This window comes from Pollicipes pollicipes, unplaced genomic scaffold (assembly GCF_011947565.3).
Source record: "Pollicipes pollicipes isolate AB1234 unplaced genomic scaffold, Ppol_2.1 Scaffold_4219;HRSCAF=4965_pilon_pilon_pilon, whole genome shotgun sequence".
Lineage (NCBI taxonomy): Eukaryota > Metazoa > Arthropoda > Thecostraca > Pollicipedomorpha > Pollicipedidae > Pollicipes > Pollicipes pollicipes.
This window is the reverse complement of record NW_023596448.1, coordinates 2,890,078-2,902,972: the sequence shown is the minus strand read 5'-3', so window position 1 is coordinate 2,902,972 and position 12,895 is coordinate 2,890,078. Positions and strand designations below refer to the sequence as shown.

Sequence of the window (12,895 nt, the reverse complement as noted above, 5' to 3'; positions counted from 1 at the left end):
CGCTAAGCCTCATTGCACTCTCTAAGGGTCCTTTGCTGTTTCTGGGGGACCTATATACCGGCTTGCGGGGCCATTCCGATCATAACGGATTCTTCCGCGTCGCCTTTGATTTCTTTGCATTTGCTCGGAGGACCCTGTACTGTTGCTGGACCCTTCCTGCTAGCGTGCCGGGACACTCTTGTCAATCAAGGGCCCTTAAATGGATTCGTTCCATTCGCCAGAAAGGCTCTGTAGGCCACATCCGACACCCCATATCTTAAGCTGACGGGGTATTCTCGGCTGCTCAGAAGCCCTTTACGTGCGTCTCGGATAAGCTACCGACACACTCCCGATATGCCCAGGGGCCCTCCACACTGGTCTAGGGCGCTTCCGATTCCCTGCCGCTTGCTTGGTGCCCTATGCTCTTGTCGGAGACCCATCTGATTGCCTGTTTGGGCACATTCGGTCGTTCGGAGACACTCCACACTGAGTCCTGGGTACTTTTCATATGAATGGGAGCAGGGAGGGGGGGGGTCTACGTTCTTGTGGGGGCCTATCTGATAACCTGCTCGTTCACATTTGAACGTTCGGACCCTCTTAATTGGGTCTCGGGCACGTCCTATTCGAATTGGGGCCCTGCGCACTTGTCGAGGCCCCTCTGTTCGTCTCCTCGGCCACGCCGGACTGTTCGGGGGTCCTCCACATTGGGTCTTGGTATTTTAATTCAGGGCCCTGCGCTTCTATCGGGGTCATTTGATAACCTGTTCGGGTGCACTCCATCTTTCGCGGGCCCTCCACACTGGGTTCTGGGTACTTCTTATTGGAATGGAGGGCCCTACGCTCTTTTAGGGGCCCCTTTTGATAAGATGTCCGGGCCCATTCGATAGCGGGGGAGATCTCTGCATCTGGTTTTGGGTACTTCCTGTTTGAATGGAGGGCCTTCCGTTCTTTCCGGGGCTCTATCTGTTAACCTGCTCTGGCGCACTCGATCATTCGGGGCCCTCTACACCATGTCGTGAGTATTTCATATTTGAACGGAAGGCCCTACGCTCTTGTCGGGGCCCCACCTGCTAACCTTCCTGGGCACACCCGATTATTCAGGGTCCATCCATATTGCGTCCTGGGTACTTCCTGCCTAAGTGGAGGGCCCCACGCACTTGTCGGGAACCCATCTGTTCGCCTCCTTGGCCAGGCTGGATTGTTTCGGGCCCCTGCATATTGGGTCTTAGTGTTTGAATTCAAGGCCCCCCTCCTGTAGGGGTCATCTCATAATCTGCTCGGGTACACTCCATCTTTCGGAGGCCCTTCGTTCTTGGTTCTGGGTACTTCTTATTTGAATGGAGTGCTTTACGCCCTTGCCGAGCCCCTTCTGTTAAGCTGCTTGAGCACAGTCCATCGCTCGGGGCCATTTATTTAGGGTGTTGAGCGCTTTCTCTTTTGAATGGAGGGCCCTACGTTCTTGATGGGAGCCCCATCTGTTAACCTGTTTTGGTACGCTCGACCATTCGGGGGCCCTCCACATTGGATCTTGGGCACTTCCTATTTGAATGGAGGGCCCTACGCTCTTGACGGGGGCCCTTTATGTCAACCTGCTCGGACACACTAGATCGTTCGGAGCCCTACATCTTGTGTCGTGAGCATTTTGCATTTGAATGGATGGCCCTATGTTCTTGACGGGCTCTATCTATTAAGCTGCTCGGGCCGGCGGCGGATGCAGAAGGCGGCGGGGGAGGCACGGAACCACTTTCCTAACAACAAAAACACGATAAAATTGGACGCTTTTGGGCCTACAGACGACAAAGAACAATTGCTGGCAAGTGCAAAGTGTTCATAACCAGACGAAGCTAATTCTTCCCTGGCTGAGAAGCCGTTGCTTGGGGAAATTTTGGGGCTCATCACGCTGTCTAGAGACATTATGCCGTCAATTGCGCTGGCTCTATATGTTCACTTGCTGGGTCAATCTGATCGCTAAGGAGCTTTCCAAGTTGCCCTTGATCTCTTGGTATTTTCTTGTAGGGCCTAATGCTGCTGTTGGGACGCTGTCTGCTTTCACACCTGAGCCCTCTTGACCGATGCAGGTTTTTCGGGGGCCCCAGGTGCCAGGGTGCGTTCAGCTGCTCAGAGGCTCTTCATATCAGTCTCAGGTTCTTTCCACTTGTTTGGAGAGCCTTGTGCTGTTGCTGGGGCTCTTATAACGGCACCCGATGCACCGAGGCACCCGATGCTCAGTGGCTCTCTAATTTGGTTAAGGGCTTTTCCCCTTTCATCTCATTTGAGGAGGACTCTTCATTTCTATCGAGGCTCTTTCTGTTAACCTGACCATGCTCTCTTGATCGAACAAGGGTATTAATTCATGGTCTTGGATAATTCCCTTTACTCAGTGGGTACTGCGTTATGGCTCGGCTTTATATGCCAACCTGTAGGGGCACTACCAATCGTTTATAACCCACCACGTCAGTCTTGGGTTTTTTTTTGGTAATTGTCGAACTGAATTGTACATGCCGCCGACGTCATACGTGTCATTGCCCTTGGCTTTTGAGCGTGTAGAAGTTATAATACTAGTGCATCACTTTTTTAGCATATTTTGAATGCTATATCTTTGAATGCTATGTACTGAATAAATATTTTACACTAATTCATGACGAAGGAATAATTCTGCATTAGTCATAAGCCCTCAGCTGATTGCATCGCCCAGACGGCTAGCCGTAAATAAACTAGGAATCAAGTCCGTGCTCAGATTTGATGGCTGTTAGCAGCCAACTGTAATTGATTTTGCCTGATGTTTCGAAACACTTAGACCCAAATTATTGGCTTTAGCATGGTCTGTAGAAAATGAGCGAGTTCTATGTATATGCATACGTAGCATGCCTAGCTTTATAGAGCTGCGCGGAGTAGGACGGGTTTCTATATTTATTATACCTACACACACTTACACACACTTACACACACACTTACACACACTTACACACACTTACACACACTTACACACACTTACACACACACACACACACACACACACACACACACACACACACACACACACACACACACACACACACACACACACACACACACACACACCACACACACACACACACACACACACACACACACACACACACACACACACACACACACACACACACACACACACACACACACACACACAACACACACACACACACACACACACACACACACACACACACACACACACACACACACACACACACACACACACACACACACACACACACACACACACACACACACACACACATACACACACACACATATATATATATATATATATATATATATATATATATATATATATATATATATATATATATATATATATGCTACATTCCGTTGGTCTCTAAATGTAATGACCGGAGTGCAAGCATATATTAAGGCGGCCCCGCTCTGTTGGGGGCCCAATAATTTTGCGTGTACCCACCTTGACGAAATCCTGGATCCGCCCCTGACTCTAAGAATGATGACTTTCGATAACAATTTGAGGGACAGTTTTGGTTAGGTTTGTTGTTATAACTATCTTTTGAGGCAGTACCATTACGTCTTGGAGAAAACGTCTTTTCAACAGATTGTGTGTGATGTAATTTTGATTTCAAATGAAAACGGTGTGCACGTCGGCTCGGTCGGGGAAAGGATGATATTCACCGTTAATGTTTCCCGGGTTTAAGAAAAAAACGGTGGAAACGCCGGCACGAAATTTCGAGTCCCTTTTATTTCATCCTTTCGTACTTGGGAAAATTTTGAAGTTTCAAGCAGGTCACTGCGCTAGACAATGTCTGTCGAGTTCAAAATCTAAACGAACTCTAGAATCATTAATAAAAGCTGTAATATTTGTTTTACGCATGAACAGATTTGGTGAATTTTGCAAATTGTCCATTACCTGTAACATGCGTACATTCCGGTTTTGTTTAACCTTTAAACATTATATGATCTTGTAACTTGTAGCGGAATGGCGAGCATTCCGACAGTGTTTGGCCGGGCTGGCAGTAACCAACTCGAGTTATTGCTCTGAGCGATTGGTCTCGTGTTTTCTGCGTCAGTGTCAAATCAACACACTTGCAATGCGCTTTATATCTTTCGATTCCTGACGCGCGCCAAAAATGATAAGTTTCAGCAGTTCAACTTACCAATTAGCCAGCTTTACACATGAAAGTTTTTTTTCAATATCTCCTGACAGAGCCAATGTCAACGATCTAACCGGCAACGATGATGCAAATTGCGGACATTATGCGACAAAATGTTCAAGGAAATTTTGGGACGCAGCCAAGAATGGGGCAAGAAAGAAAACATGGCGAATGGCGTTTGACATTTGGCCAGGTGAGTTGCCGTTTTTCAGCCACGTTGTCATATTGACTCAGAGAAGACTTTGCCATAAGACACGAATCATCAATCCAGCAGGGTGGTTTGATCTCCATGGGTGGAGAGTACAAATAGAGGAGTGAAGTCCATTCCTCAGTTCTGAGAGTAGAGCCTGAATTTTCCTACATGTACGCAACTGGCTCCATTCACGTATGAAGAAACTGCACGTAGCTTGAAAGCAACGAGGCCCGTGCAGTTCCTCGTATTCCCTAACTCCAGAGCACTGCTCAAAGCTAAGAACGGGCAAAGCGTCGGGAGATGCGAATCGCTCTTTCCGGCGCACCATTCCAGCGACCGCGTGGCCACGTCATTCTGCCCCAGCCAGCCGCGCCCAACTGAGCTCAGGCGTTACCGTACGCCAGACGAGATGGGTCCCACGGTGACCCACAGCGCAACCACAACGCCAGCCCGCAAGGTGACGGCACCGATGGAGCGGTAATGTCGCTGGAAACGGCTCCTTTCGCTCCCTTCATAAGCACCTTCACTTTAAGGGAATAGAAAAAAACGATGCATTAGACTTGCCTTTAAATATGTAGCTAAGGTACAGCCGCGGTGCCGCACCGCCCGCTCGCTGCCAGCGCGGCCGTGCTCACCAGCAGGCAGAGGACTGCCGGACGAGCCGCTCTCAGTCGGTGGTCCGTGCCGGCGCCGGTGATACAGCCGGTGTTGATCGGGCCGGTGCTTCAGCCGGCCTTGATCCGGCTGGCGATCCAGCCGGTCTTGATCCCGCCGGGATCCAGCGGGTCTTAATTCAACATAATTTATGATGTATTACACTTGATCCAGATCAACTTTTTGCTCCGCTATCCTAATAGTCTTACTGTTAACCAACACACCGTGCAGGCCATTTATTGTACCGACCGTCGCCAAGTGTTGGCTGACCCGGAGAAGGACCTAAGAATACCTGGTTGCAGAAATCCGTATATTTCAGGAAGTTTCTCGGAGATTCAAAGTTCAACACCACAATCTCGCATTTGGCATGCTGATGATCAGATTGTCTGCGGATTGAGCACACTCAGCAGGTTTTCTGCTCGGATAGCACCGAAATCAAGTGATTATTGTGCTTTAGGCCATGGTACCCGCGTTGCACTAAGCCGTGAAAATGAGAGATAATTACATATGCGCCTGTTCATTGACGCACACTTACACTTTTTAGCTATAATAATGCTGGAGTGTAGGTTTTTGCAGTTGGCCATAGCAGTGTGAGTTTCCGACCAGGCCTCGGTGTTGTAGTCCTCAAGCTCGACCAGTGGGATGGCGCGCGCCGCTGCTATCAGTGGGAGCTGAGGGAAACCTAATCTCGCTCTCGCTCTTGTCAGTAAGTCACGAGTTTCGTCGGGCGGTACATTCGTCTGTCGGTAGCAAGACAGTCCGGTGAGATAGCCCGTGGTCTTTAGCAGGTAAGAAGTTCGGCTTTGGAAGGCACCTGGTTTTTATTGTTTCGACCAGCGGCGCAACAGCGCAGACAACAGCAAGTGTTGCCATGGCGACCGTGAGCACGACAGACGAGGAGACAGCTCGACGGGAGCAGCATGCCAAGGCGATGGCGGCCAAGCTGGCCCAGATGAAGGTGCCGGATGACTGGAAGATCCTGCCGGCCGACCCCAACTACAAGAACCCCCTGGTGCGCCACTTCCGCCACCGTGGCACCGTGCTCACCAACTACCACCTGGTCAACGGCTGCGTCGAGCACTGGGCACGCTTCCAGGCGCGTCCCACGGACATCTTCGTGGCCAGCTTCCCCAAGTCGGGCACCACCTGGCTGCAGGAGATCGTGTGGAGGATCGTGCACGGCGAGACAGGCGCCGGGGGCAAGGCCGACACGCCGCTTGAGTATCGCTTCCCCCTCCTGGACATGCCGTCGGCGGTGAACATGGAGATGCGCTCCGTCCACGAGATGGACGACCCGCGCCTCATCAAGACGCACCTGACGTACGACCTGCTGCCGCCCAGCGTGCACACCAGCGGCACCAAGGTGCTCTACGTCACTCGCGACCCCCGCGATGTCTGCGTGTCCTACTACCACTGCACCCGCATGGTCAACTACGAGAAGTACCGCGGCACCTTCCCGGAGCTCCGCGACCGCTTCGTGCGGGGCGAGGTGATGCACGCGCCCTACCGCGAGCACGTGCAGGGCTACCTGCGTCACGCCGACACCGTGCTCTGCGTGACGTACGAGCAGCTGCACGCTGACCGCGCGGCCGTCGTCCGTCGAGTGGCCACCTTCCTCGGGCGGCCCGCGACCGACGACCAGGTGGAGAGCATCGTGAGTCACACCAGCTTCGGCGCCATGAAGGAGAACCCCGGCACCAATTTCCGCCACTGGGAGAAGAAGGGCCTGGTCACCGCCGGCCAGGAGGGCACCTTCATGCGCAAGGGGCAGGTGGGCGACTGGAGGAACTACTTCACCGAGGAGGAGGGCGACGCCTTCCTCAAGTGGGCCAACGAGCCGGTTTGAGGGCGGTGGTGGAGGAGGCGTGCTGTCGCCACCGGCCAGGCTGCTGCGGTGTGCGGATGCGTCAGCATGCGCGCGGCACTGAGGAGGTGTGTCTGACTGGTGACTGCACCGGAACCCTCGTGTGCTGCGTTTTTGCGCGAGCGTCGATTGCGTGCTGACGTGGAGTGCTGCGAGAGGACCTGCAGGAATGGTATTAGCAGTGTTGTAGATGTAGTTTGGCATTTGACTTTATGGGTGTCTTTCCGAATCATGTAATACACACTTGCCACATGGAGAGTAAATGAGAGCAGATTGTTGTTATTTCATGTATTGCCATGCATCATTTCCCGCAGGATAAGGGCGCTAGAGGAGGCTACACTGAGGTTTATTCCGAAATAAAACTTTAGAATCGCTAAAGATATGACGCTTGGTAGCTAAGTTTTTGATGCTTCTACAGATCCCATATAAATGAAAAACCACGTCTGTCACAGATTATGAGTGTTGACCATTTTGTCTGGTCATTGTCGATTTCATGTTGTGTTCACTTATCCGGTAACGAGCTAACCTACTTTTGTCGCAAATAAAAATTGGAAGCGACCGTCCTACGTTCATTTGCTTTGTCTTATCGCGGTAAATTGTAACGCGATTATAAACATACATTGCTCATCCGGAGGTCAAGCCGCGTCTAATCCTCTACACGGAAAGCATACAAGGATATTTTTCTGTTATGGCCTGGTTGCATTTATTAAAAGTCGCACCACCTGGTCGGCATAACACTGGCATATGTTACTCAACGCAATTGTCTTCGCAGCCGTGCCAGTCTTGGTTTTTGAAGTAGCATTGCGGATAGGCGCAGGACTTAAGTCATACCACCCAGCTTAGCAGGGTTTAGTTTGAATGACTTGTTCAATTTGCGAGATCGATGTTAACATAGGATAATCTGTGAACACTGGAGAAGGTTTTAGGCACCTGGTGGTGGGTGCCTATGTGTCTTCCTTGATCAGAAGGTGTGTATCTAACCGAGAGGATGTTTGCGTGATACAGGACGAATCACAGGTCAGTTAAGCAGAAGAAAACTCGCTTATGCACAACACGCTTGCATCGACAGCATAGTATATTAGCATGTATGTTAGTATGTTAGCAACATAGCATGTTTATAATACTATAATGTGCGATGATATAGTACGATATGATAGGTTGTGGGGTTCTTGTGATGTTCATACGGTGCTCATGGTACTGTGATAGATGTGTTACTTACTGCCTATGCTACAACGACCGCAAGATTACTAACTCGTGATCAAACCGGCCATGACATACCAAACTATGGGTCCATCTGAATGTACATCCGCATGGCATATCAATCTAATAAAACAACTCCGACGTTATGCCAGCCGTGCTGGCTACTGCTTTGGGCGGCGCAGGGGGCCGGTCAAGACCCTCGTCACGCCCCAGCCAAAAGCGGCAACAGGCACGATCGAAGCAGCCAAAAACAACGGCGGCCTATTACTGAGGGCATTGGGCTCGCTGGTACGCATGGGGATACACTTGAGCACCGGAGGCATATGGAGGTTGTTTCCGGTGCGCTGCCCCGCCGGCATTGGGTCGATACCGTACCACGCGAGCGATACTGACCGTTACCCCGGGTGAAGGGGATAGCCGGCCATGCTTCCGACATCAGATCGCGAACGCCAAGCGGCGAAGAAGTCCAGCGTGCAGTCCGCGGCTCGCAGCTCAGCGCGCCACAGATAACGGCTGTTCAAGCACGTTGGTCTCGCCCAGCATCGTGGGTTCGAGGCTGAGGCCAAACGCGGCAAGTGTTCCAGGCACGGTATCAGCACGCGGGTTTCATTTCCGCCTAACGAGGCAGGCTTTCCCGATGAGCAGAGGAAATCCTTCACGAGCGCCAGCTTCAAGTCTGTGCAGAGCACGCGACATGCAAAACTATTCCATATATCTAAAGCATACGACGTGACAAAATATTCCGAATGTCTCAAACCGTCTGACTGGAGGTATCAGCGTCCAGCGTGTAACTGGCGAGGCCCGCCGGGCGAGGACTTGGGCCCGAAGATTACAACAGCTGCGTTTTAAGGTTATCCTAGCGCTGAAATGCTGTGATCCTAACGCATAATGTTTTTGCGGTTGCCGTGCTTTGCGAAGCCCTGACCCTTGATTAAAAGCATTGCAACGCGATGCGGTGCGGTGTGGCTGCCTTTCATCGCTGAAAATGTTGCAGTTTATTGCATGCGCCTGGGCCGGTCTAATGCAGTAAATTTTACAGCAGTCATTTTAATGACACACTGATCAAAAAGGCCGTTGCGAGGTCCCATCAAACTCCTTATAAAAACAATCTGATCATAAAGTGCACAGTGAAAACACTGCGCTGCGAATGTGCTGTTAAGTGCACTGTGTGATCTACATGCTCATTTAACCAGTGTTAATTTTCTCAACCAATAAGGCTGTAGCTCTAGCTGGGCTACAGCCTTGTTCGTCCAGCTAGTTCGTTGCGAGCCTGCGCCATTTCCCAATTTTCAACTTGCCAGGCTGTTGATGATTGGTAAAATGTTTGCCGTAAGTAAGTAGATAATTCTTAAGTACGGACTTCCTGATGTTGTCTAACGTTGCGGATCCACGTGGTGGCCACGTGGACCCACGTGGACCCACTGAATGGCATACAAAATCAGGCCACTGGCTACGAAGGGGCAGATACAACGAAGAACTAGGCCTCTGACCCACTTGCGTGCGGCCTCTGTTTATTTTGTTTTTGTTTCTACTATCAATCTGTTCATTTTGGTAGGATGTCTGAAAGTACCCATCTGTGTTGAGTCCACTAATTTCGCGCGCTGTTTGCCCGCTCTGACCAAGGATGACGGCACCTCACCTAGCGGCGAATTAAAGCGCTCGACCGTCCGCACCCCCGCTTGGAGTCCTGGACGCGCCTCTGCCACCGGCGCCGCCTTTATCTGGGCTTGACGCAGGTCAGGACGAACGACACCGATCGGAGTGCGCGTTCGGTGCATCGCCACCTGCCCCCCCCCCCCTCCCCCCCTCCTCCCGCCGCGCGGACACCAGGCGTGGTCACAGGGCACGCAGGACTCCGCCGGTGCTGATGATGGGTCCACGAGTCAGCGCATGTGTACCGCCGTCAGGAGTGTCTGAGGGCATGCAAATGGACGGGTCTGATCCCGTTTCACGCCCCTGACTAGGATAGTATTCATTACGCCAGCCGGCATGGAACATGCGTGACGTGCTCTGCGCCGGGGACTGCATGTCTACAGCACGGTGGGATAGCCTCGATTTAAGCTGTCAGCAACACGCAAGCACTACAACAAAATGCGAGTTGGGAAGAACGCACAGTCACTACGGTGTTGGAGGAAATAACATAAAGGCATTATAACTGTATCTTCGAGAAAAACGACAGCATAACGACAGCACCATGCCGACAGAAGGCCACGACAGAGTAAAAGACAGCAGCTTAGCACGACCCCTAGTTAAAATTTGAAAAGTGCTTTTTTTTGTTCTCCGATTTAATGTAGGCTTAGATCCATGGCAAACCGCATCATCGCTTACATAGCTACAATAAGGAAATGTTTGAACAATATAGTAATTGCATCACATAGGAGTATCTCACCGTACCATTCGCATCTATCCATATCTATAAATCCAGGTCAGGCTTTTCTCGTTTTTACCCAGAAAACTACGCTGTCACTTCTTTGTAACTTACGCAAACTTTTGCAAGAGCAGTCTGCTATGTCAACACTATTGTCATATTTATACAACCTGTTCCCACAAAAATCAAAAGCTCACAGTGTCATTCTGAAGCGGGCGAAAATGCCTACACGCGCTGTGATTCGATCGCTTTCTATCACTGCCTTGGATTTATCGGTTCGTGGCGTATCGTCCTTACCTGATAAGCCGTTTTATATGCGGGTGTTCACCTTGGCTAGCGTACAAGGTCATGGCCTTATCGATTAGCCATTTTCTTCAGATGTCAAGGAGGCATGGCAGAACTCGAGTGGAAGCCGAACATCACCGAGTGACAAAAGGTGACATTCGTAGACGAAGTCATTCATGCCATCTACTGGTCCCTTGTAGATGACACGAATAGGTGGAGCGCATTCCAGGCTTCTACTGGTCCCTTCCTCGCAGTTGTTGAGCCCAACTTCCCCCTTTTCGCATGTTTTGTCCACTATCACCTGACATGAGCGTCATGCAGAGGCACCCATGTCACTCGCTCATGTCCGCGTACACCTGGATCATAAGACTGACGTGCCCCTGGTGGTGCCCCCGGGAACGCCCCATAAAGATGGTGCAGCTTTCCGTACATCGCCGCAGGTTTACCGTCTTGAAGAAATTCAGTGCCGTGTTTATCTTTAAAAGGCTCAAATACAAAAGCCTTCTCGCGCCCTCCGTCCCATGACATGTCCATGCCTTCATCTCATCTTGATGTTCAGCACCTTGATCTACTGCACACAGAATACAAACACAAGTCGTGTGATCGTTTGTTCTGCTGTCGTCGTTGCGTTTGTTAACAGCATCATTTATAAACCAACAGCTTTTCGTCTGAGCAGCACGCTGATCTTGTCACACGAGTACCCGGTCGTCGTTCAAAAACTGGCAAGGCCGACATTAAAGCACCGCGCCCAACACACGACCAGTCGCGGTTGCCGCGGCGAGTTATTGCATGCGCAACAGTGGGTATTCCCATGGCGACCTCAGCGTTATTCACCGAAGCCGTTTTGCCGCACTGGACACGGCTCAGGCAATAATTGGTCCTCGTTGGCAGGAGCGTGCCAAAGGGGTGGGTAGAACAATGCTTCCAGCAGCTCGGAAACAAAATAGTACATCCGATAGGATGAGCTAACCCGTCTAGGGTTCATGTCGCTGGGTTAATACCCAAACCATTATCCTGAGTGTGCCACTGTTGCTGCAAAAGAATGCGTCGCGAAGCTTGTGGCCGATAACGATCCGGATCGATTCGCGCATGCGGTCCAATCCCTAAGCTGTAAGTCACGTGCGTCAGATCCGGTCAAAACCATCGGTCGGAGCGGGTCGGGGACACTCCTAGCACGACCAGCAAGGACGTAACAGCTAGGTGATACGCGGAGAACGGAAGGCAGTGCCTTGGCTGTCACCACCTCTTGCGGGCACAGTCTGGGACAAGAGTCTGTTCTACTGTAGCCGACACAGCGCACAGATACGGCATGCCGCTCTCTCCGGGTGCTGTCGGTTGGTTAGCGCCATGGCAGGCCGTCATTGTGCTCTGGACTCGTCATGTTGCCGAGTCCTGCATGACGACAGCCTGGAGCACAGGCCACCTTGCCCCATCCGCGCTGATCAACACCGTCACCGTGCCAGCGGGCGGCGGCGGCAGCTGCGCCTGCTGCGGCCTTTGCCACCAGGACTCGGCCTGCGCCAGTCTTAGCTTCAGGGATTCTACCGGAGAATGTCAGCTGTTCAGCAGCGTGGCAAGCTACGCCACCCTGATGCCGACGCCGGATGAGGACTGGAGGTACTTCATCATGCCGAAGCGCTCGCAGCACGGGCAGTTCTGCCGGCGCAACTCAGACTGTCTGGAGCCTGGCGATGCCTGCCGAGGTCGCGTCTGCACCGACCTGGAGGCGGTCACCTGTCGTGTCATCTACGAGACGTTCGGCGCCGCTGGCAAGTACGGATCCTACATTGATCAAGTGTACGGCTGGCTCAACAACCAATCACTTACCCTTGCGTGTAAGATGTCCACTGACATGCCCGGCTTCACTCGTCTGCTCAGGAACCGGAGAACCTTCATCTTCGACCGCCAAACCGTTCTCTCCTACAACACTGAGCAGGATTCAGACATTTACCCGCACTCCATCTTGAGTCTGGGAGACGACATCCGCCTATCCGGCACCGAGGACACCTACCAGCTCAAGATATTCTGCTGCGACTCCGTCGCCTTCCGGTACGAAGTCCCTCGAAGCGAACCGGTAATGGCTGCGGAGCCTCGTCCTAGGATCGCCACCATCACTCAGGAAGGTGATCGTTACTCCTTTGATCTGACCATGCCGTACATGCCAGCCACGGGACCTTCGATCATCACCATCA

At 51.7% G+C, this 12,895-nt stretch overlaps 1 protein-coding gene across 1 annotated transcript; it reads left to right on the top strand.

Moving 5' to 3' along the window:
* The first annotated feature begins 5,857 nt into the window (after positions 1-5,857).
* LOC119095675 (sulfotransferase family cytosolic 1B member 1) lies at positions 5,858-6,832 on the top strand. Its single transcript, XM_037218531.1, has one exon. The coding sequence runs from the start codon at positions 5,858-5,860 to the stop codon at positions 6,830-6,832; it is 975 nt and encodes a 324-aa protein (XP_037074426.1).
* Positions 6,833-12,895: the final 6,063 nt, after the last annotated feature.